General features: G+C 39.7%; 1 protein-coding gene across 3 annotated transcripts in view; it reads right to left on the minus strand.

The window, feature by feature from the left end:
* The window catches only part of sik3 (SIK family kinase 3), a 36,059-nt gene that overhangs the window by 5,621 nt on the left and 5,698 nt on the right, over positions 1-24,740 (minus strand). Inside the window, exons 2-22 of one of the 3 annotated variants that reach the window (XM_067507992.1) lie at positions 15,747-15,863; positions 15,140-15,203; positions 14,570-14,731; positions 14,259-14,383; positions 13,918-14,041; positions 12,956-13,074; positions 12,123-12,233; positions 11,880-12,014; positions 11,361-11,438; positions 10,665-10,774; positions 10,142-10,298; positions 9,874-10,023; positions 9,693-9,766; positions 8,664-8,798; positions 7,624-7,765; positions 3,459-3,578; positions 3,204-3,262; positions 2,944-3,053; positions 2,016-2,182; positions 1,568-1,695; positions 94-860 (exon numbers count right to left, since the gene is read on the minus strand). In XM_067507992.1, coding sequence (XP_067364093.1) covers positions 94-860; positions 1,568-1,695; positions 2,016-2,182; positions 2,944-3,053; positions 3,204-3,262; positions 3,459-3,578; positions 7,624-7,765; positions 8,664-8,798; positions 9,693-9,766; positions 9,874-10,023; positions 10,142-10,298; positions 10,665-10,774; positions 11,361-11,438; positions 11,880-12,014; positions 12,123-12,233; positions 12,956-13,074; positions 13,918-14,041; positions 14,259-14,383; positions 14,570-14,731; positions 15,140-15,203; positions 15,747-15,863 — 3,154 coding nt within the window. Of the gene's footprint in view, positions 1-93; positions 861-1,567; positions 1,696-2,015; positions 2,183-2,943; positions 3,054-3,203; positions 3,263-3,458; positions 3,579-7,623; positions 7,766-8,663; positions 8,799-9,692; positions 9,767-9,873; positions 10,024-10,141; positions 10,299-10,664; positions 10,775-11,360; positions 11,442-11,879; positions 12,015-12,122; positions 12,234-12,955; positions 13,075-13,917; positions 14,042-14,258; positions 14,384-14,569; positions 14,732-15,139; positions 15,204-15,746; positions 15,864-24,740 lie in introns of all 3 variants that reach the window. The other 2 variants (XM_067507993.1, XM_067507994.1) reach the window with 2 other exon arrangements.

Raw genomic sequence — 24,740 nt, forward strand, 5'->3', positions numbered from 1 at the left:
AGCAAGCAATGCTAAGGGGATTGTAAATAAAAAAAAACAAAAAACATTATTCAGCCAGGGCAGACCCTGGGCATCCACATGAGCACATCTCACCTCTAGCTGCTGAAGGGCCCCTTATGTAGCCACCATGCCTGTGTGTAGGGGAGTTGTAGGGAGGAGTTCCTATCCTGGGAGGCCCCAAGAGCTCATGACCTTCTCCTGCCTTGGCCAGCAGGCCCTCATGTGGGTGGTGGTAGCTAGTGGGCACCTCATCTTCTTCCATGCTCTCTGAGTGAGGTAAGCTGGGGCAAGGTGCCTGGGCTGGGTGCTGCTGTGGCTGGACTTCTGGGGGTCGAATCTGAAGGAGGTGGTGGTAGTGTTGACCTCCAGGGGCACCCTGTGGCACCGGTTGCTCCAAGCTGTCACCCTGGTTTAGCTGGCGAAGAAGCAGCATCTCTCCATACTCCTGAGGTGGACCGCTGGGTGGTGTGGGGGGTGCTGGGCACGACCGAGGGCTCTGCCTCTTCAACAGGGCAGCCAGGTCCTGGGGAGGCAGCCTGGGGTCAGCATGGCCTGTTAAAGAGTGGCGGGGAGACAGGAGACCTTGAAGCGTGGGAGTAACGTGCTGTTGTGGGGGGCGGTAGTCCAAAGGAGTTGGGGAAAGCAGGGCCTGCTGTAGTGTGGAGGGGGTGCCATAGCTGTTCCCCACTGCCCCAGTCTGATAACTTTCCAGGCCAGGGACTTTGAGGGAGGCTCCCTGCAGGTAGGGGCTGTAGGAGCCGACAACCCCAGAGTTACCCCTGGAGGCAGCATCGCCAGAGAAGAGGTGAGGATTGAACTGGGCCTGTTCATAGGCAGATGTAAAGCGGCCAAGGCTGCGACTGGGTAGAAGGGAGGAACGCAGATGATAATTAGCTACCTATTGCCAAACATCACTATACTGTTACAATGTTAGTACATCACTTTTTAACAATCTACAGAGGCTTGCATTGAATCACTGGTCACAAGGCCTAGCAAACACAGGTTTGGTACCAGGTGCAGATATTCACTGAGAGGTGTTAAGACGTTTCAAGATCAATTTTGATTGGATGTGTATTTGACAGTTTGAAAGTTTTCTCAGTGAAGGCAGCCCTGGTTACAGGGGACCATTTTTGAGGTCATTGGATGACTCATGTCCTACTCCAACTGGTGGGGCCTTTACATATACTGTACTTCTAAAACATTTAGATCTAATCACTCACCCAGCTACAGTGAGGTGGAGAATTTATTGATGTCATCTCAGCAAAGTGGTTGAGGGATTTTCAATAATTTTCAATACTGTAACAAATATCTCTTCCCACTCACAAATAAAATCTCTGGTCTGAACAACAGTATCACTGCCTGAAGTATCAAAATATAGTATTTAAAAAAAAACAGACATGTCATAATACAAAATGGTGTGAAACAATAATTAAAAAAATAAAAAACAGCATGCAGGTGTCTATTCAGAACAGTACAAAATAAATCTAAAAGACACAGAAAGAGTCCATTGGTATTGTTGAGAGGGTTTGCAGCCAGGGGGACATGGTGACAGAATGGCTGGGGTCACCTGTGCGTCTCGGCGTTGTCTGCACTCAGCTGCTTCCCTAGTACTCTGTGTCCCCCTGGTGTGGACAGAAAACTTCCCTGTCTCGACGCCCCATCTCCCAGTTCCACTTCCTGCACCTGAATGGTAACCTGTCCAAAAAAACAGTGTTAATAATCGTTAAATTAGAGTCAGCTTGAAATATTTTATGTTTTTACTGAGGTTTTGACAATTCCTAACAAAGATCTATGTTAGGCTGAAACATTGCTTGATTATTAAACTTGGTATGGTATACAGATTTCATGATCAATTACTGATCCAAAATATACTGATTGTACAACAAGAAATACACTAGCCAAGTAAAACATCCACATTAGAATTTAACAATTACTTAATTCACCAAATGATGTAACCATCAATATAAACAAGACAAAAATAACTAAACGACATTGTATTGGGTCTTTGCAGTCACCTGCTGTTGTTGTGGTACACCCTGTGCCAATGGGACAGTGGGGCGGACAGAAGCTGCTTGCTGATTGGTTGGTAAAGCGACTCGAGGGAGGCCTGTGGGAGGAGGGCTGCCACTCTGGCCCTGGTACAGAGCTGGAGCACCGTGCTGGTACTGCACTGGTGATGGACCTGCAACAACAACAAAAACAAAAAAACAAGTCATGAGAGCAAAACATCTGACCAGAGAGATGTCTTTAAAATACAGAATTTAACAACCTGAGTATTCCTTAACTACAGCTTCACTTTGGCAAGTTTAAATTATTTTTTTTTTTTGTTTGATTTCTTTGTGCTATTTATTGTGACTAAACAGGAGCCAACTACATATCCAACTACTAATACTAAGTTTTAAATAAATCTAAGGAAAAATAACCAACTGTTACAATGAGTACATAAAAATCAGTTGTGTAACATAGCAACAGAGTTTTTACAATTAACAGTGTTTTTGATGACCGACGTGTTTACTCACCTGCTGCCATCACTCGCACTTAAACATTTCTTGCACTTAAACTGTCATGGAGTCAGCATAAACTACACCTTCAACATTACTCATTTTATATTTTTATTTATATATATATATATATATATAAAAAAAGGGAAAATTAACAAAAAGTTAGTTCATTTTATTAGGTCTAATGTTTGTTTAGAAAGAGAGGTAGTTATGTTACCTCCAGGAAAAGTTATTTAGTAAGTGATAAGTACCTGTAGATATCAAATGTATAGCTAAAAGCATCTCGACAGCCAAATTTAGGTGTTGAAACGTCTACTACTGTCCAGTAAGTACTGTAAATTAATTTATTTATAAATATATTCCCAAATTTTAAAAAGCCACGACCATTTTCATGAGTAAAATGTAAAAAGCATTTAAGCACTCTGGCAATGATATTACTAACCATGCCCTTGCATTATGCCTGTAGAGCCAGGTGGAGGGCTCTGATTGGGTTGTCTGAAGAGGTGGTTGCTGGGATGTGTTGGCGGAGGGCTGGAGGGCTGGATACGCAACCTGAGGGAGGACAGGACAGAGTAGGAGAAGAGACGAGGGACACGACAATGATGTAACACTTCAGTCAATACCACTGCACCACAGTATCAAGTTCACTGGCCAACAGATTTTTATAGATTTTTTATATATAAAAAATGTGTGTGTACACACCTCTGGAGCTGGTGGGTTAGGTGACTGGGCTGGCTCTCTCCATGGCCTAAAGACAGACCCTGCAGGTAAAGAAAAATTTAATTTGAGTCTGCAGGATTCAGAAAAAGACTTGCGATGAACTTTCACAATGCAACGCAAGTATGATAGTGTATTAAGTGTTATATCACCTTCTATGACCACAACGGATGGAGAGTGTGGTAATGGCTAGTAAAGATGTAATTAGTTTTGTCAGCACTCTTTGTCAGCTTTAAATACCTGGATTTGCTGGTGGAGGATCTGTTGCTCTTGCTGGTAGAGGATATGCTGTTGCTGGGTGTGTTCCAGGAGTCGCTCATCCTGCTGGATAGCATACATTTTCTGGAGCTGCTCACACTCCTATTGGAAACACAGAAAAGGACCACAAATACTGCCACAAAAACAAAGATTGGAGGAGATCAATACATTGGACCTGGAAAGATAGCCCACACTTATAAAAAGTGATTCATGAATAACTGTAAGAAAAAGCCGGTGAACAAACAACAAAGTCTAATGTGTGTCCAACAATGATTACCGACAATTTAACAACTATCACTATTGCCAACTTTTAACAGTAACATGTAACCTTTGAATTTTTTTACAAGATTTGTAACAAATTTAAATCTCAGTAATTACAGTACAACAGCTCCAAATCACAGCACTTTTATATGTGTTTATATGTAAACAGTTTCTATACAAACGCTGCTTTGTGCAATTAGTCTATGATGTTGAATGTGCAGAGATGACAACCTTTTTTTAATGGAACCAAAGTTTAACTGTTATCACCGACTGAATGTTGGCCTAATGCTAGTCAAAATGGCACGAACAGCACAAGTGCAGAATTTAGTTAAATTTTGGTTAAAGTGATTTTAATCACATTTAGTTATAAAACTGTGTAGCAAATGCTAAAAGCACATACGATCTCAAAATCAAGCCAGAACCGAATTCCTACTGCATATGATTGAGATGTAGAAATTATTCTCTAAACACTTTGCGAACAACATTATAAAAACTACAACACCATCCCAAACATATACTCTGAGGTCATAATTGTCCCCAAACATTTTTACGTCTAAGTTTTAAAATCGGTATTTTATTAGCACACAAAGTCAGTAAGCAAAGAACAGTAAGTGTGTATGTGTGTTAACCTCTGCTTTGCTCCTATTAACCCTCTTAAGACTTTGAAAGTAAAGATAATCTCAGCACGTCAGTGCAAGACTAACATGAAGCACCCACCGTGAACGTGATGATTATCTCTATCCCTACCCACACCTTCTACTGGGTGAGGTAATCTGATTGCAGTTTCAGAGCAAATGATGTGATGTCTCAAGTAGCAGATTGAGGTTTGTTTAAATGAAAGACTTCACCTTATGAAACACTGTACGCTTGGTAAAGATTATTGTAAGTCAAATCAGTTTCACTGTTTTAATAATGTTCCGACTGGCTCAGACCCCCTCTTTTAATTTGTTTTGTGTGTAAAAACATAATTAAGTATTAAGCAAATACATCCTCAGATGAACAACATTCAGATGAAAAAAGTCCCCATGGTTCTATAGCTCGAAAATCTACCTTTAGCAGAAATAACTAATAACACTGCAGTTAAATTTTTTTTGCCTATTCTTCTTTATAAAGTTTTTGGGGATTTCTTATTGCACATCTTTTTTAAAAAGGTCCCGTTGCATCATTTCAATTGGGTTGAGGTCTGGACTTCGACTAGGCTAAAACCTTCATTTATTTTTCAGCCATTCTAATGTATTTTACTGATAGGGGGCCTGGTGGATCAGTGGTTGAGCAATGGGTTGGGATGCTGAAGGCTGCAGGTTCAAATCCAAACCCACCAGGTGTGGCCCCGCCCAGCCACCAAGGGCCACCTTGGTGCAAGTCCCGGGCCCTGACAAAATGGGAGGGTTGTGGCAGGAAGGGCATCCAGCATAAAGAAAAAAATAAATGGCCTCAAATTAGCCTCCAGAGTAATCTGATGTGCAGTGGGTATGAGGTGTTTCTGCTGAAATGTTGCGTTTTGTTTTCGCCAAACATGGTGCTGGGCTTTTAGGCCAAAAAACTCCACTGTGGTCTCATCTTTTTAGAAAGAAGAGGCTGCTAGTAAGCCTTTCAAACAAACACTACTTGTTCAGTCTTCTTCTAATTGCTGCACTGCAGTGTCTGCCCTGTTTGGTAAATAAATAATGGCATAATTTTGCTTTTACACAAAAACAGAATTAAAATAGGGTCTACTAACTTTTGCACATAAATATATTGGGAAAAACTATAAAAACACCAAATGGTATAGAATTAGCGAATACATGCTCCAAAATCTCTATACAGTTGACAACAACACGATTTCCTTGATGTTAACTAATATGGCTTCAGTGGGGGACATACAGAAACAGCCCTCCTGATAGCTGTAGAGCCCCTGATAACAGCCCCTGATCAGTCTTGTGTTCTAATCCTACTCAATCTTTCTCCAGCCTTTGACACTAAATCACAAGAACATCCTGTCTGCACTCTGTGACTTGGGCATCACTGGTAAAGCTCTTGCCTGGCTCATGTATTACCAATCTGGACAAACCTTGAAGGCAACGTTTCTTGCTTTCACTGCCTTTCCACAGGTGTTCCCCAGTGGGGCTGAAAATGTCAGACGTGCCCTAACAACCATTTTTCTATTTTCTTATTCTGAAATTATCTTGATGGAACCCATCAATCTATTTCATGTTCTGCCCCCCACGGCTCGTGGACAGCACCAGTGTCCTGCACACCTTGATATGTTGATAATGTGCCACGCAGAAAGTGCACTGAAGTTATGCGTGTCCGTCCTTGATGACAAACATGGTACAGAAGTGGAAGGGTGTTGTTTTGTGACAGGATGACACTGGAACTAACCATAGGCCATTTTACATGGACAAAGTAAACCAAAGTTTCAAACATCTACTAGAGCTGTCTATTGGATGGATGTGTCAGACATGCACTGGAATTCTGACATTATCCTGACTTTTTATTTTAGGAGAGGGCGTATGTTTGAATCCAAATGTCCGAGTGAAATGCTGTCGACATTGGCTGGACTTTATCATTCGAGCCCCCTAGTGCAATGCCCATATTATGGTGCGGGTAAACATGCGTGTAGCACACTGCCATGTCCCAAATCATTGGTAGGATTGAAAGCAAGCAAGTTGGTGTTGATGAAATTTCTATCACTCAACTAATATTGTAGTCAACTTATAGATTTATTTTTTATTTTTTTATTAGCTGCATGGCTCTGTTGTACTGTAAACAACACGCTGGTTCCCAAATTATACATTTAAATCACGTTGTGCCTCCTGTATGTTCTAATCGAGAAATTGAGCGGAATTTCACACGTGAAGACGCTTCTTACTCGGGCGATCACCACCTGCGAGGTAAATTTCAGAAAGGCCAGTCCGGACAACGTCCGATGCTGAATTCTAACATTTGTCGGAGTTCATATGTGAAACAGGCTCAAGCGATCGTAAAACTTAACTACTAAGGTAAAAACACATTCATGTGGACCATTAACTAGCCTATGTTAACTATAGCAAAATCACATTTATTACCCCAACTTTGAAGGACAAGGCATTGGATATGACCTATGGAAGCCGAGACGGTCATCTGGATTTTGCTAAATTATCTCATTATCTCGAGAAAATTAACTTTATCTTACAAGCTGTCTCTTTTTCTAGCTGACCTATTCAGATCCAGGCATCACAACTCTATTCAGTTTTCTAACCAGTCTTCCACCCACATCAGCTCTGACTCTCACCTACAGAGTAGCCAACTTGTCAGCACCTTTCTACCAGAACACCCTCACCCAGGTCTAAAATCCCTATTGCCCATTGTTGACATACAACATCAGGTAGTCCATACAGTGCACAGCAAAAGATTCAAAGATAAAGTTTTCAGCTTTGATGGTGGAACAAGCTATTTAACCGTGCACATGACTTAACTCTGCATGTCCAGCTAGACATCTAAATTTGATGTTAAATATTTACTGTTTAAAATCAGCAGACAAACATACAGATGAATTAATGTTAGTAACGGAAGCAGCTACAGCTCAACTGATAAGAGGTGATACTGATCCCAAAAAGTAGCCCTTGAAATGGCAGTTGTCCCTAAAATTTCCCCATAGGATCATTAAAGTATTTTCAATAAATAAACATAAAGTTACCAATTTTCATCTGTGTGCCAAAAATAAAAGTAATTGTAGAGCCCTGAATACCAGATCATTCTCTCTGTGCCTTTGTTTCTATCTGCACTCCAAGTTGTCAACTGTCAAAAAACGATTTTGCCTTGAGAGCTAAAAGTGCTAAACAGATATACACTAATGTCTAATGGTGTCCATTCTAAATATAGGTTTCATTAGCATAAGCTTGTGATAATAAGCAGAGTGATGTACCTGCTTGAGTTGCTTTATAAGACTGCTGTTCTCTAGATGAGCCTTGAATGCCTGGATAGTGGCCGCACCATCTGAAAACCGTCTGACAGGTGAGAAGCGCTCCATGGGCAGATGAAGGGTGTTACAGTCCTTATAGCTGGATCTGAAGACAGGACCACAGGGAGTGGACACAAACGTGTGTGTACACACAAACACACACACGCAGGGATACAATGACACAATGTGACAAATAGCAGAGACATTGATGCACATGTTCAGACACAGACACAGATGAGCCACATAAACACATCAGAAGCATGAGCTTCAAACCCATGCAAAATATTACAAACAGAGAATGCTTATACGTCAAATGTGTATAAAACATTAGCGCACAGAACTTATATTACAAAAGGAAGCATATAAACACTATCCTTGTCAATCGCAATACGATTATAATCAATTTACATTACGTTTCATTTCCTGCGCACCAATGAAAGTTACTTCGGGGCGACACTGGCAAGATATGACAGGGATAAGGAATGATTCTTAAGGAAACCTACTAATGGTGACAATTTATTTTCTACATACTGTTCAGGGAATCAACATTTCATTGCACAGAAAAAAGAACATTAACATCTACGTGTTGACAAGCTTCAATAAAAACTTAATTACTGGGCAAGATTCGAAGAGTTGCTCTGACTTGAGTCTTGAGAGTAAACCTGTAACATACCTGCTCCTTTCAAATTTGTGGAGAAGAAACTGTTATTTTGATACATGGTTTACAGGTGATGTGTCCTGTGCCACACCCTCCATCTCCAGTACCACTACTGACAAAACCATAATCCCTCTTCTAAACAAGGTGCACAATGATCACCTGATGCAGATGATTTATCAGTAATGTGTGTGTGAGTGTGTGTGAGATCAGCTGAGAGTGAGTATATGTGTGAGGGAGAGACATCAAACAGATAGAGTTAGGCTTAATATGCCCTTATTTAATGTGTGGGCCTGTATGTTTGAGTGTCCTTGTGCATATACAGCTCGGAGCGGGTGTGTCCCCTCACCGTGTGTGTGTGTCGGGGGCCCAACCCCCCCTCTGGCGGGGGCCCTGGGGCCGCTGTGACTCTGTCGAGGGCTCGCCATGCGATGTGCTCGTGAGCGCGTGCGTCGTGTGCCGCTTGGAGCGGTTCGCCAGGTACCTGGGCCGCAGGGAGGGGGAGGACGGGGGTGAGGGTGGGAGACAGGAAGCAGTGCTGGTCAGCTCTCTGTCCTCATTGGCTAATGGAGATGGGGGGGAAAGGCCCACCCCTTCCCACTTCTGCCAATGGGTGCCATCATTCATATCATCTTAGCCAATCAGAAAAACAAACAATAAAATTACACCATAGATGGATGTTAAAGCTTATGGGTATCCCACAACCCCCCAGATTCCAATTTCATGATTGGATTGGTTGCCATTTTTTAATAGCTTGTTTTGCAAGCTTTAGAGTTAGAAAAGCTGTGTGAGAAAGAGTGAGAAAGTTGGGAGAATAATTTGGCATCTTGAAATGAAAGAGATAAAGAGGTTCTTAGCCAAAGAGTTTAAAAGATAGGTGGGCTGGGTTTAGTGCGGATTCAGTTTGGAACTGTGACAGAAGACACTTGCGCAATGGAGAAAGGAGGAGAGATGAGATAAGCACCATAGCAGAGTGGCCACCTCCCGTGGGGAAAAGCAGAGCAGCCTGAAGGCACTCACTCCCAGCAACCCAGGACACCAGCGAAGTCTACAGAAAGTGCTGTCTGAAGAGGACCAATTGGGAAACCCTAACCTAGACTTTTGAATCCTACACCACATTTCCATGTGCCATTTTGTATCCAATTTCTTTGTCTCCAAAATGTTGGAGTACTTAAAACTTCGTGATTTAGATGTGCATTCAGAAATTGCAGTAGCAAATAATTTTAGATAGTATTAAATTAAAAAATACTGTAAACCCAACTAATTAATAGAGAACTCATTGACCTATTTTTACAAGCTACAGTCTTTCCAGATTATCCAGTTTAGACAGCACTCCTGTACAGTATACCTTTCCACCAAAACTGTCCCTGTGGGTTACCTCTGTACTGCCTCTTGGTCTGGCTCTCCATCTGAACCCTCCTCATCCACTGGAGCTACTGCAGGGATAGGGTGCTGAGAGAGACAATTAGTTTCCTGGTCAAGACTCTTACAGTTTGCATATTAGAATATAAACAAATTGCACAGACACCCATGTCCCCATAAATAACATTTATACTTACTGGGCTGGCGACAAGTGGTGAGGGCCCTCTGGGCCTCTTGAGGAGCTGAGCGTGTAGTTGAATGTTGGCACCGCCATCGGAAGCTCTTCGGCCCAGAGGCCCCATGCCATTGAGCAGCTGCAGGGTAGGTGGCTGTAGCAATGACTGCTCCTGGAATGTCAGATAAATAAAGATGAATTAGATATTTATGACCTATAGACGCAGGTTTCTACAAGTTAATAGATTACTTTATAGGTCTTTTATTGCCAATCTACCCAACAGCCTCTACCTTGTACTCCAGCTGCTGTGTGGGCTGCAAGCACTGTGTTGGCATGAGAGTGTGCATTTGGCCCATATTGGGAGCCAGTAATGGGAAGGGGGGTTGAGGCACAGCACCACGAGGGAAACCTGGTGGCAGCTTCTGAAGGTCCTCCTGCATCTCTGTCCTGAAGTGGGAAGAACAAGAACAAGATGGAATCAGTGTTTCTAGCTCATACTTGTCTTAAATAAAATAGATTGTTCAAATGCAACTTTCAATAACCCACTTTTCACTCTCTGTATCAACAGTCCTACCAATAAACACTTGCTATATCTGGTCTCCCATTGATATTTTGTCAACAATTATATTAAATGATACCACATGCAAAACAGTCTAAATCGCTGTTTTTTTTCTGCTGATAAAGCTGTGTTCTTATGTAATTTTAGCCATTAGCCTATCAACAAAGGATGCACAAAACATAATATAAAATGGATATGTACTACATATATATAGTTCAAATCCTTGGAAGAGTTAACATGCATGTATTTGTTACCTTTGGTCTGGAACCCCCACAGTGTGTCGCCTCATTGAAAGGTAGCGAGCCATTGCTTCTGGAGATGGCTCCTCCCCTTCATCACTGTCCAATGCCATGCTGCCATCAGGCTAAACAACAGAAAAATACATATACATGGCCGTCAGTAATGGTCTAGAGCAATGTCTCTTCAAGGCTTAAAGAGAACGTGTGTGTGTTCAAATTCTCTATTAAAATCGCTGCTGCACTGCAGTAATCTGACGCATTCTTGTGTTTCACAGTGTTTGTGAGTCAGCTTCTAGACTGTGTTATGTTTGAGTATGTGCGCATGTAAGTGTTATTGTCTGGATCTGATCATAATCTGTGAGATAAAAAGATGAACTGATCAAAGTAAGCAGGACTATGAAACTGTAAATAATACACATAATGCACAGGCAGTCAAATCATCAAAAATAAAGACAAGGTGTTGTTGTGTTGACTAATTTATGTAACCTGTTGTAGTAATTCCTGGCTAAGGACTTGTTAAGGTACTGCCATATAGGAGCAACAACTATTTTTTATCAGTCAAACTCAGCTGCACTTGGACGTTATAGTCAATGTTGGGATTTCAAATTAATGAACAAAAATCCAGACTGGTCCCTGCTTTCCTATTAAAGCAATATTCTGGCCACCCACTGCCAGGCTGACATAAACAACTGGATGCCATCCTTGACTCACCTCAACAATCTGGTTGTCTGGGTTAATGAGCTGGACATGGGGAACGGTCATGCTAACAGGATTAGCCTGTGGATCGTTCTGCTGGGCACACACACGAACAAACAGGTCATGTTAGGATTGCACTAATTTTTAACAATCTTCTTAGAGCAGGTGGGATTGGCAGATGGGTTAAGGTCAATGAACTCCATTCAGTGGACTTACACAATGACTACTGTAGGTTAAGAGTATTGAAAAAGCTATGCCTCACACACACACACCTTTCTTCAGAAGAGACTACCAAAAAACATGTCCAATATTCCTTTAATGCAGGAGGAGTGAAGAATAGAGTCCAAAAGATGTACTGTTTTTAAACTCTTATAAGTAAACATACCAAAGAAACTCTAAAATAATGATGGTATGCCTTCAAAAAAGTACGTGTGAAAGCGATTACAAAGAAATACACTCAAACTGTGTCAAAATTAAAACATTAGCTGTAAAACCCCCGTCACATAATGGCAATACAAATGAAAAATGAACTACCTGTACAGCGTTAAGGGGATAGCTAACAGAACGCGGTGTGGGCTGGGCAACACGTAAGGTTTTGTGTTTCTTGAGACGTTCAGCCAGCAGACTGTAGATGGCACTGTAGTGATCGTATGCATCAGTTTGAAGGGACTAGGAGGAACAATAGCGGACAAAACTTAGTTGCTGAAATAAATTGACAAAAGGCAGCACTGAATATCAAAATACATCTGTAAAAATCATCACACAATTATGTCCAACCTGAAGTGTGCGCTCTCGGTCTAGACCCATTTCACACATTGCCATCAGCACCTGCTCATTGATTAGCTCTGTCTCTCGCTCTGTCTTCACCTGTTCACACTCTGCTATCAACTGGAAGGGATGAGAAATGTAAAGGAAATGTGAGGGAGTATGACAGTAAATTATTCAGTAGCAAATGATAAAGTCAAAGTTAACAGAGTTTGATTTCACAGTCTGGAGCACATTATCCATTGGTAAAATTAAGGACAATTTTGACATTTTAGGACTTTGTGGTGAAGTTACAAACTATGTAGCTGAGAGCATTTACTGAACAACCACGTGGGACTCCAGGAGGTAACTGCTCAGAGAAAGACTTAGCAGGCACATAACTTCCACATAAAATAGCAAATTAGTGTTTCCCCACACATAAATGTAAATGTATGTTAATGGCTGCCCAAGTATATTTGGCCATCTCTCAATACGTCTGAGAGAAAAATGCTATCCAATCAATCCAGGACTCTTCTTACACATAAGGTTTTGCAAAGACTAGACAACTGAAAAAAGTTCACGGTACATTTCAACAGTGCCAAATTAGTCATTTACCCCTATTTGAGTTTTTGTGCTGGCTGCTGGGTGTCGCCTTATATTTAACAGATAGATATGAAAGTATCTTCCTTTTTAATTCTCATATACACTAAGGCTGTCACATAGTCACAAAAAATATCAAATTAACAACATGGGAGGATCAAGTGACAAATTACACAGGACAAAATTCTTTTGCTATTGGTAAATGGTAAATACACATATGTGCCATGAGTGATGAATATTGCAGAATACTTCTACAAGGGTCTCACCCTGTCAAAGTCTGGGTCCAGGTCTCCTTGTCTCATCCACTTGTTCTTACAGATCTGCTCCATGGTCAAACGTTTGCTGGGCTCCAGCACTAACATGTGTCTGATCAAGTACTCACAGTCTGCAATAACACACAAACATAGAGGTGCACTTACATAAGACACAAATATAAAGTTAGTATAATATTCATATATAATAATCCACCTCCTAATAAGCCCTGTCCAAAGAAATGCTAACTCTTTCTCAAGAGAGTGGAAATTAATAGAAATAGGTCATAAAAATCTGAAATATCAAAGCGAAAAATAAATGTCATTTTCCATTTGTGTTCTCATGTTTTACTTTTAAGAAACTCAATTGATGTGGTTTAATAAATGCTCTGAATGAACATTCTAACAGAACTATTATCATTTTTAATGTGGTTCAATAAGAATATAACTATCTGCTCTATTCTTTTCCCATTTTAAATGCTCAACTTTTAGCGTTGATCGGGTCGTTAACCTATTGTGTTCATTATAGAAAAAGCGCTTTGTGGTTTGTTCCTTTTTGGATAGGTGTTTACCATAAGATCCAACCTGCCCTGCTTTTTTGGAAATGTTCCAACCTAGTTGTCTGGTACAATATGGTTAATGTCAAAGTCACTCAGGTCTTTGCACCTGCCCATTTCTCCCACATCCAACACGTCGACAAGAACTGACCATTGACACGACATTGTTACAAGATCTTATTCACTTTGTAAGAAGTCATAAGGATTTGGCTCATAAGTGTAATTTTTCAATCCAGCCCTTTAGTATAAAGCAATATATCCCACTTCTCGGCACAGTAAAGACAATCGTAGCCACCGTTCTTTAAGATGGCCAGTGAAAAGCAACTGTTGGTGGAGTAAAACCTTGACTTGCTCTTGAATGAAAAGAAAAAGTTGATATCTATCTAAGTGTAGGTGAACATGAGTTTACAGGAGTACTACCTGTGGACATGAAGAAGGGAATGCGGAACTTGCCACTGAGGACACGTGCCCGCAAATTATGGAGAGTGCTGCCATCAAAGGGCAGGGCACCGCACACCAACACATATAGCACGACACCTAAGCTCTATAGAGGAAAAAAGAAACGCAGAAAACAAATGTGAATGCTTTGTTTTAAAATATGGCTTAAACAAACTTTCTAATAAAGAAACTCTGTTTCATGACATCTTATGCATTCTTTTATCTGTTTATTTTTAAACTGTGTTTCATGAGGTTTTAAGCCTCATAGTTACATCTGTAATACACATCAAAAGGACCCAATGCAGATCTAAAATACAACTCACCCATATATCTACTTTAGGTCCATCATACTCCTTTCCTTCAAAGAGCTCTGGTGCGGCATAGGGAGGGCTGCCACACCACGTCTTCAACAGCTGGCCTCGGGAAAACAGGTTACTGAAGCCAAAATCTGATGGGGGAGAAGAGGTTTATTCAATCCGATCGTTTTTTTGAGAGAGTAAATTCAACTAAACCAGGAAAATACTCCAAAATCACATGCTGACACTTGCCTCCATTTACTCACAAAGACAGCACAAAACCACTAAATTAAGATACCCACCCATACATTCTTTGGTGAGAACACACATATACACACCTGCGATTTTGATGTTGAGGTTGTGGTCAAGCAGCAGATTCTCAGCCTTTAAGTCTCTATGAACAATATTGCGGCAGTGACAGAAATGGACGGCTGCCACAATCTGCTTGAATTTCTTTCTGGCATCCTTTTCCGCCATACGCCCATGAGCCACAAGGTGGTCTAAACACACATAAATTCAATTTAGATATGTAAACCCTTGGATTCACACATAGGTAAGTAACTAAGTAAATAAATAAATGAATGTCTTAAGATACAAGCACAAATATCTGCAAATAATGAAACTAAGCTGTATGCTTGTATCAGACAGATTAGGTTGTGTTTAGTAAGAGATATATTTTGTCACTGTGAACAGAAATAAGACCTAAATGTAAAGGGGAAAACCATTTACAAACATTTTAAAGAGCAGTGCCTTCATTATTGTATTTCAATAGTTATTGAATTACGTTTTTTATTAAATTGTGAGATCATCAGGTACAACGTAAAAACAAAACAAGCACAAAATGAAAAACAGAGAGAGACAGTGACAAAGACAATCCGTAAAAATGAAACAATGGGGTACTCCCTTACCAAATATCTCTCCACCGCTAGCATACTCTGTTACCAGATAGATCATCCGCTCTGTCTCCATCACCTAAAAAAAAAAAAATATGATCCTACAGATTTTCTGATTGGCCAACTGCTAGTGATACATTTACATTTATTATTATGTATAGAAAATGTTGGAAAAAATAACTTTAATAAAAGACTGGTTTGGTGTTTTAGTGACCTGATATAAGAAAAGCACAGGCAAAGAATTAAAAAAAAAAGAAACTCTTTTCTCAACATCTACAACTTGGGCCCTGGGAGAACATCAGAGTTGTACTGGTCAGATTAACAGATGAACGATAACAAGTGAAACAAAACATGTTAATTTGTAATGGATAAAAAATGAAATAGTTTTGCCACAGGTACATTTTAAATTTTATACCAAAAATTTGGCAGTTCTAGATTATTTTCATACAGTTGGCCAGAAGGAAGTCTTTGCTTTTGCCTTTTTCCAAAATAATTTCATTTGTATTTGGGGTGAGGGGTTGCAAATCCTGCAAACACATCTTACTTGTATTTTTCTCCTACTTGGTCTTGGGTCTTGAATGTAAAACTAAGCAGAGTGTCGGCTCTGTGGGTAAGTATGTACCTGGTAGAGGCGGATGATGTGGGGGTGCTTTAGCAACTTCATGATTTGCACTTCTCTGAAGATCTTTTTCAGGTTTTCATCATCCAGCTGGGTCTTATCCACTATTTTTATAGCCACCTGGAGAGAAAGCAAGACAAGAAAAGAATGAAGGGAGAAATGAGGATGAATGACAGACAGTGAAGTGGTGCAGAAAGAGAGCAAGATTAAGAAGGAAATGACAATGGTGGTGTTGGGGGGGGGGCGTTACAAAAAGCAGCAGAGTGAAGAAAGTGGATAGACAAAATTAAAACAAAGAACAAAAAACAAAAAAAAGGGAAACACACATCTTCAACATTGCAATGTGTTTACCAGCTTGTGAGTGTTTGGGATACAGACAATACATTCACATTAAATGTTATCTAGCTGACACTTTAATTACAGAAAGCAATTCCAAGACATGGCCCAATAATGCTATGATGACAGAGCAAAGAACAACAAAAAAATAAATAAATAAATCGCAAAGGCATTACACAGAGTGTGAGTCAGACATACTAACATGAGCCAGGACAGGAAATCCAATAACAAAAACACATTGGATACGACCACAAAAAAAATTACCACTAGTTACTTGAGTGGTTGTACTTATTGAGATAAACAGCCAAAGTATGTGATGCCAAACATAGTGTTTTCACTGGATTGGATATTGTTTGGATAACCTGACCTAAGCCATGACCTTCAACTGCACACATGATTCTTGTGTAACTGCTGGGCCCTGGACAATGGCTCCAGCAATGTGGACAGTGATTGTGTGTGGCACCACTGTAGACTACTTTAATGACTTAATAAAGCAAAGCTAATGGGACTGCCCCAAAACACAGCTCCTGCCAAAAATAGATGAGCCAAGTACAGTTGGAGTGTGTGTGAAAAAAATGAAAAACCATCTATCGTGCAGTAACACTCAAAAACAGCAGAATCATATAAAAAAAAAAGTCTGTTGCCTAGTGAGTACCACCCCAGGCTCACCTTTTTCTCATAACAAATATGAAGATATTGCCATCTGAAGCCAAACAAAGCACACTTCCTCTTGAAGACAGGAAGAGGAAGCAAGGGACAGCAAAGAAGCTGCCCCTGAGAGAGTACAGAGCCACATACAACAGTGGCAGCAATCCAGACCAGTGCTAGTCTCTGTGAGTGCGCAGTTTCCCCTTCAACGACATTGTACAATTTTGGAAAACATGTACTGGTGGAGATCAGATCTTACCTAAATTTACAAACACCACTGTCAGTCAACAAAAGTTGGATATTTGATTCTTAAAATTAACATATGTTTGCGTTATGGTTTTGTACATGTAATGCACTGATGCATTTAGTATGTTTTTATTTTTTAATCACAATACAGGAGTCCTCAATACCTCTCTTAAGCTTATGGTGTTAAAAATCTATAAGGTTTATTTATGTAATGTACTAAAGGAGCCATACCAACTATCAGTCATGTGTAGTGTACAGGACTGCATTTATTGTTTATTGCAAGCCAGGAGTGGATTAAAGCAAAGAGGATGCAGCTTCCCTGACTTTCTGGAGGGGTTAGAGGCCGACAATACATAGAAACTAACTTATTTAAATTTTTAAGGGTCACTTTTTCTGTTTTGGAGGAGCGGCTGTAGCTCAGGGTCAGGGTCAGGGTTTCGATCCCCGTCTCCAGGTATATGTTGAAGTGTCTCTGGGCAAGACGCTGAACCCCTAAAAGCCCATTCCCCTCCTCAGTTGCGCAGTGCCAGTCCAAATCTGGCAGAAATCGGGGAGGGTTGCGTCAGGAAGGGCATCCAGCGCAAAAACTGCGCCAAATCAACATGCGGACAATGATCCGCTGTGGCGACCCTGAACAAACGGGATAAGCCGAAAGGACAACAAAAACTTTTTCTGTTTTGGCAGTTTATGTCAGGCTTTTGGGGGGCTTGCTGTAAATACAAAGAGGCATCACAAATTGTTATGATTTTCTTTCTTCCAGCAACTCCACACTGCTAATTGTCCTTAAGTCTTCTCTCATGCGTGTGCTCTTGTTAAAAAAAACAAAAAAACAAAAAAAGTATTAAGAAAGCTGGTTTTGCACATAAAGGGCAGAGCAAACTGCACTCTTCTGGAGAAATCTAAAAAGTGAGATGAGTTTTCTCTAAAATTTTACCCCTTTTACAGAAACCAAGTTGCATTTTCACATGCCAGTTAGGAATCAGCTCATTTGACTTGCTGTGATTTGTTTGTTTCATGCATGTATGTGTTTTAAAAGGACACCTTATTTTTCAGCTTGTAGAGTATTGCTACTGGGGAACTCTCTTGGCTCGCATGTAATCTTTTTTTGGGCTCCATAACTTCATACAGACACCAGCTACAGAAAGCCTGTTAAACCTGGTATGTACAAAACTAAATATTTTCAGTACAATACTAATAAAACGGGGGAATAGTATAATTTTTAACAGCAGGTTATTGTGATACCTTTTAAGTGTCGATATACCGAGCAAGTGAATAATTTATAAAGATACCGAATCTCAACAAAAGCAGCAACGATACATATGTACAACAAATACACCCTTAAACATGCTCAGCAGGGGTTGTATTTGCTTGCAATGTGTGTCTATCTGGTATTTTAAGCTCTAGGAGTCTATTCCTGGCTGTGGCAGTCATCCAGTTTGGTTGATGGAATCATACTTCTTAGCATCTCATGGAGGGTAACAACAGGACATCTGGATCACACGCACTCCCACACTTAAACATATGCCCTCATGTACACATATACATTATGTTCATTTAAAGGACAGTGAGTTTTCTTAAAAATGAAGAAACATGTCTACCCTGGCTACTTGTAACTGAGGGTAGTTGTGTGTCTGAAGGTAAAACCTCATACCATGTTCACTATTCAATTGCTACAGGACAAAAGAGACAAAATAACCGGGGCCAGGAAGGAGTTCATTGGCACTGTTGAATTTTTAACTGTTTAGATTATTTTATGTACTGGACACCCACCTCCTGACATTAAAATTAATATGAATGACAACGAATTAAGGAAATAGCTTACACTTGTACAACTCTAGCTTGAAGAATGTTGTTTCTTGTCAGTAGATTGTAAGACTGAACTCTACAAACTAGCGGGTAACCAGTGTACAGTATACCTGAAAGGTATATACTAGAAGCCTGGGTGTTTCATGAAACTGAAACATTCACAAGATTGTGACCTCTACCCAGCACTATGCCAGAGCAGCTGGTGCCAAGCAAAGGAGTATGGACAGTTTATTGTACAATAAACACATCAACTCTAGATTCATAGTACACAAAAAAATAACAAATGCTGAAATGCAAACATTTGTTAAAAGACAGCTTTAATACAAATATACATCTATTTAGTTACTGTATCATACAGTGGATGGTAAGATTAGGATTACAGACACCTTGGCAGAAGATAACACACAAGTTAATGACAAAACAAGAACAGACAACAGCCCGTAGGAACATGTACATGGACACAGCAAAGCACTGGCTGGCTGAGGTAGATACTGTTATATAAACATAAATCAATTTTACCACTCAAATAAATGGCTTTCTGCTTGTCCCCTTGAGGGGCTTGGGAACAGCACCAAGCAACAATGGGGTGGGGCCACGGCTGGTGTGATAGGATTCGATCTCGCAGCCTTCTGCATCCCAACCTGATGCTCTACCGATTGAGCCACCAGGCCTACATTTTACCACTACAAGCTGTTTTTAGTACTCTGTGCACCATTTTATGCATGAGAAAATTTTCACTGTGTTACACATATGCCATCATTCACAACAAACGTACTGTGTACTTATTAGAAACAAGGGTATAACTCCACAGGACCTATTGATACACATTTGTTCTTTCTTGATAACAATAAGCAAACTTTAGGGATGTAGATTACCAAAAAAAAAAAATACCTACAGTGCAAGTATTTTGTAGTTAATGAGTACTTCTTAAATAATTACATGATAGGTTCAAATACTTATGGTGTAACTACAGGTAAGACAAGGGTAAGAGGCTTAATTTTTGAGAAAATAAAAAGCAACCGTGCTTTTATTTTAATGGTCTCAAAGCATGGAAAAGTAATTTAAATCAGTAGGTAAAACAAATGAGGGCTGTGATTTAAAGTAAAGCCTCTAACCCTCTTCTTATCTGTAGTACACTTTAGGTATTTGCACCCGTCAAGTAATTATTTAGTAAGTATCCCTTAACTACAAAATTCTAAATGCACGCTTATTGTCATCAAATAATAACAAATATTTGTTATTAAGTGCTTTACACTGCTTCTCATTCACCCATTCGCAATCATAGTCTCTCACACACACACACACACACACACACACACACACACACACACACACACACACACACACACACACACACACACACACACACACACACACACACACACACACTATATTGCCAAAAGTATTCGCTCACCTGCCTTTAGACCCATATGAACTTTAGTGACATCCCATTCTTAATCCATAGGGTTTAATATGACGGCCCACCCTTTGCAGCTATAACAGCTTCAACTCTTCTGGGAAGGCTTTCCACGAGGTTTAGAAGTGTGTTTATGAAATACATAATACACAGCTCTAATTCATCCCAAAGGTGTTCTATAGGGTTGAGGTCAGGACTCTATGCAGGCCAGTCAAGTTCTTCACCACCATACTCACTCATTCATGTCTTTATGGACCTTGCTTTGTGCACCTAAATTCATTTATTTGGATGGGTGAGCGAATACTTTTGGCAATATAGTGTATATACCGGGTAGCTGGCCAACACTCACTGAGGGCAATGGCAACTAAGTTGCTCTCAGTGAGTTCTTCAGTGTCTTGCTTAAGGAACCTTCGACATGTGACCGCAGGAGCCGGGGATCGAACCAATAACTGTGGGATTGTTGAACGACCGCTCTCCCTTCTCCGCTACAGCCACCCCAAGGTTCGCTGTACTTACCCAGTAAGTCGCGGGCTATAATCTAAATCATTACTCAGATAGCTAATGCTATGGCTTCTATGGAGATTCTTTTTATGTAAAGCCTGTGCACAAAGACAATTGACAAAGAAAGGAGCTGAGATGTCCGTCATTTACATGTAACAGAGATAACCCAACTAGCTTTCTTGAGCTGCTGGTGCTGTCATTAACAGAGAGCAGAGGAAGTAATAATCTAGATTTTCTTTAAATTTAGTCATCTTTTGTTTACTAATTTTTATTAATCAAATTAATTTGATGTATCGCCCCCGTTTTTCTGTGCCATCAGGCATGACAAATCTTAAATACATCCCTGACTTCCTCTAGGCAAACATACTGAAAAGAAATGGCAGGTACACTACAACTACTGTAATGCATAGGAAAAGCTAAATATTAATGGACTCAATAGAATGAAATACAATTAAATAACATTTACAGCAGCCTCAAAAATGACTGTACATTTTACAATTAATGTATCTGTAATTCTAATCTCCCAATCAGTGAAAAAATAATACTCCGAGTATTTCAATATATATCCATTATAATGCTGATAAAAGAGCAATGTGAATTGTTAATTCTTGGCCCATGTTATAATAGTATACAATATACGAAATCAGTAATTTAAAGCCAACGGTTAAAGCCACAGGATTTTATACATATGGTTCATGTAGCCTTCAAGCATTCTTTACCAATCTCCAGTATTCCTTTGAAAACACCATGACTCAACTAAATAATAGAGATGATCCTGAACAGAGAGTTGGGTCGATGGTGTAACGTCTACAGTAGGAAGCTGGAGCAAATGCATCTTGCATGCTCATCTGTGTTCCGTCACACACACATACACACACACTCGTGGTGATATAATGTATGAGGTTAACCTTCATAAACAGGTGACACCAATTACACACCCACAGTGGGTGTAATGCTAAGGCTTAACCCACATCAGGGAATTTAACACATACATCCCTGTTCAGGTTAAAAACATGGCATCAGTACTATCTTTACAAAAGCTAACTAGAAGCTGTTTGGTATGAGCCAAAATTGTGGCATTTGTGCATTTGTGTGTGGCTCAAAGACATTGCAGGTTAGCACAAGCTGCAACACTATGAAGGTATTCTGCACATGCACACAAAAACCAAAATGAAGAGACAGCAAGAAAAAAAAGTTTGAAATACATTGTGTTTAACAGTTTCATGCTGAAAAAGCAAGACTGGGAATATATTACACCATGTAAGAACTGGACACTGGTTATGCAAAAGTTATTCAGATATAACCATGACCAATTTTTGGTAACAAGTTTAGATACACACATAATATCACAAGCCAGCAGTACTAGTACTAGTTACACACAGTACTAGTTAGATTAGTGCTATTAGTAACAAATACAATAAAACAGAACATAAACAATTTTGACAAGAACAGTGAGATAAAAGCCTCAAACTGCAGTGAATACATAGGACACGGTCACCCCCAGCTGACTAACTGTGGAAAAAATACATAGGTTATACCTATTAAGTTTGCATCAAAAAAAAAGTTTTGTGCGCTGAATGCCAAATGTCAATGTAACAATCACAGAGTCCACCTTGTGAGGGCAATGTGTTCATGCAACACATTGGAGGAGAAAGAGTGAAACCCTCAAAGGAATGCTATAATGTGCAGTCTGAGATTAGGACGAGGTACCTGGCTGGGATTAGTGTACGTAGGATTTGTTTTTCTGCATAGAGCATTACAAATGAGCCGTCTTCAACAAATTTCGTGCTAGCTCTAACTTAACGATGCCCTACTGGGTTTCTCAATGGAAAAGATTATTTGCAAACTAATGTCTACTTTTGTGTGAGTTTTGAGTGTGTGTGTGTGTGTGTGTGTCAGTGGTGAACTACATCAGCTTCACCTGTGTTAACAGTTCTGTATGTGTGGGAGCAAATGCTACATCACATATGGATTGATTCTTCTATCTTATATCAACACCATATCTTTCAATTTTAGAGCATATTTTATTGAATTAATGTTCAGATTTTCTAACGCTTTCTCTCAAAACCCTTGTCTCGCACTCAAAATGTCCCTATTGTCCTACTCAATTTACTTTCCTGTACTCCACCTCAAACCCTCATCCTTGCTCTTAGGTGAGAAGATGAAAGAAGTCTCCATTGTGCTTTGGTTTACATGGAGACTTGTTTTTTACACTAGCAGTGTAAAAACTCATTCAGAATAACTTTACTAACCTGAAATAACGACATGTAGACAGGCTGCTACATTGTGATTTATGTTTATACTCCTTCATAGACGATTGTACAACTCTGAGGATGTAAAACAGCAAGGTCTAAAAAAGATAACTTAAGTTTTTAGTCTTATATCTTCTCATTTGTAGCAGAACCATTTTCAACCACATTTGAAGCCCCTTTTTTAGAAAAGATGTGAGCTTGCTCTTCCTGCCACATTTATTCTGTTTGTAGGCTCATGTGAAATCCTCCCATCATAGCACTTTATTATTCACAATATAGTATACATCATGGAATTACTTTTTGTTTTCAATAAGGGGGGCAGAATCACTGACAATATTTACAATTTACAAAATGATAAGGCCCAGCTCTAGGCTAGGCTACCAAAACATACGTGAACCTCTGTTGGCTCCCTTTCTCTAGCCATTTGAATGTCATATTGGCTCTTTAAAGCATCTCCCTGTTTCTCCTGCAAGATGTATGTTAATTCAATTCAATGTTACTTTCCAGCCTTTCAAAAAATCTAACTTTTAACAATAAAAATCTGCAATTCATGTCACTATACGTACAATGGCATTACTACTATACTTTATCACTAGCTGTAGCACGTCTTCAGTTCATACAGCCTTTGAAATTATAAAACAAATATCTGCCTATCCAGAGCAAAGTGTTTATGGCAAACCTGCAAAAGTTAACTAATTGGTCTCAGGACCTGAATTTCACTGTGGGGTTGCAGGAATTGCCCATAATTTAAATGATTCTTGCAAATCAAGCACTTATAATGCTATGTTTTGCTAGCAGAAATTCTTGCACACATTTACAGCAATGTTAAATAATGACAACACTTGTCTCATGTTCTCTCCCTCTCTCTACAAGGCTGCTTGCATCAGCTCCACCTGTGTTAATAGTTCTGTCAATGCACGATTAAAAGTTACATCATGGCTCTTATCACAGCTCTGCTACAACTGTGTTGTATCAATTTTTTCCACAGTGCTGATTATCACTCTACGGTAAAAATTAGGTCACATTAACTGTCACTAACTAATGTTGATTCACTGATTTAAACTGATGACAGGACAAAATGAATTATGTAGTCTGTGTTGATCAATCAGATCAAGTTTAGGTTCTGAATCAACCACATTTGAAACCTTTTGGAAAATAAGATGTGCCAAAGTCAGAAGACTGTAAACATGTTTATTCATCATCTGAAAGCCTGTCCTATGCTGCTCTGTATACTGTCTATATATTTATTCATTCTATGTTTACTGAACATTTTTGGAACAAACATGTTATTTAGGACAAATTAAATTCAATCTGATTTCAGGTTCAATCTGATTTCAATCTAATTTTCAGGTTGTTGCAGCATGTTGAGTACATCAATCAAGATGAATTTTAGTTAAGAAAATGGTGAGCAGGTGGTGGTCAAACATGCATGAGACTAATTTGCACAACACTGGGTTGAGTTGAGACTGAAAAACTAATTTGAATACACAATTTTAAATACTTTGAGCAATTGTTTTTGGCAGCCTGTTATTTGGACAATTTTTCCTCAATATTCAATGAACTCATCTAATACTAACAGGAATGACTTAAATATGTAAGGTACCCAAATGACATCTAGAGTGGAGAAGAATTTCTTAAGTTACAGGCGAGCAATCAAAGGTTAACAAGTAGGTCCACTGCCAAAATGTAAAAATCCCCTTATATAAAGCATTTAACGAGGGAAATTCAGGCCCTGAGACAATTAGTCAATGAGAAATAAATATTTACAGAAATATTGTAAAAATTGAAAAG

Source organism: Channa argus, chromosome 6 (assembly GCF_033026475.1).
Source record: "Channa argus isolate prfri chromosome 6, Channa argus male v1.0, whole genome shotgun sequence".
Taxonomy (NCBI): Eukaryota; Metazoa; Chordata; class Actinopteri; order Anabantiformes; family Channidae; genus Channa; species Channa argus.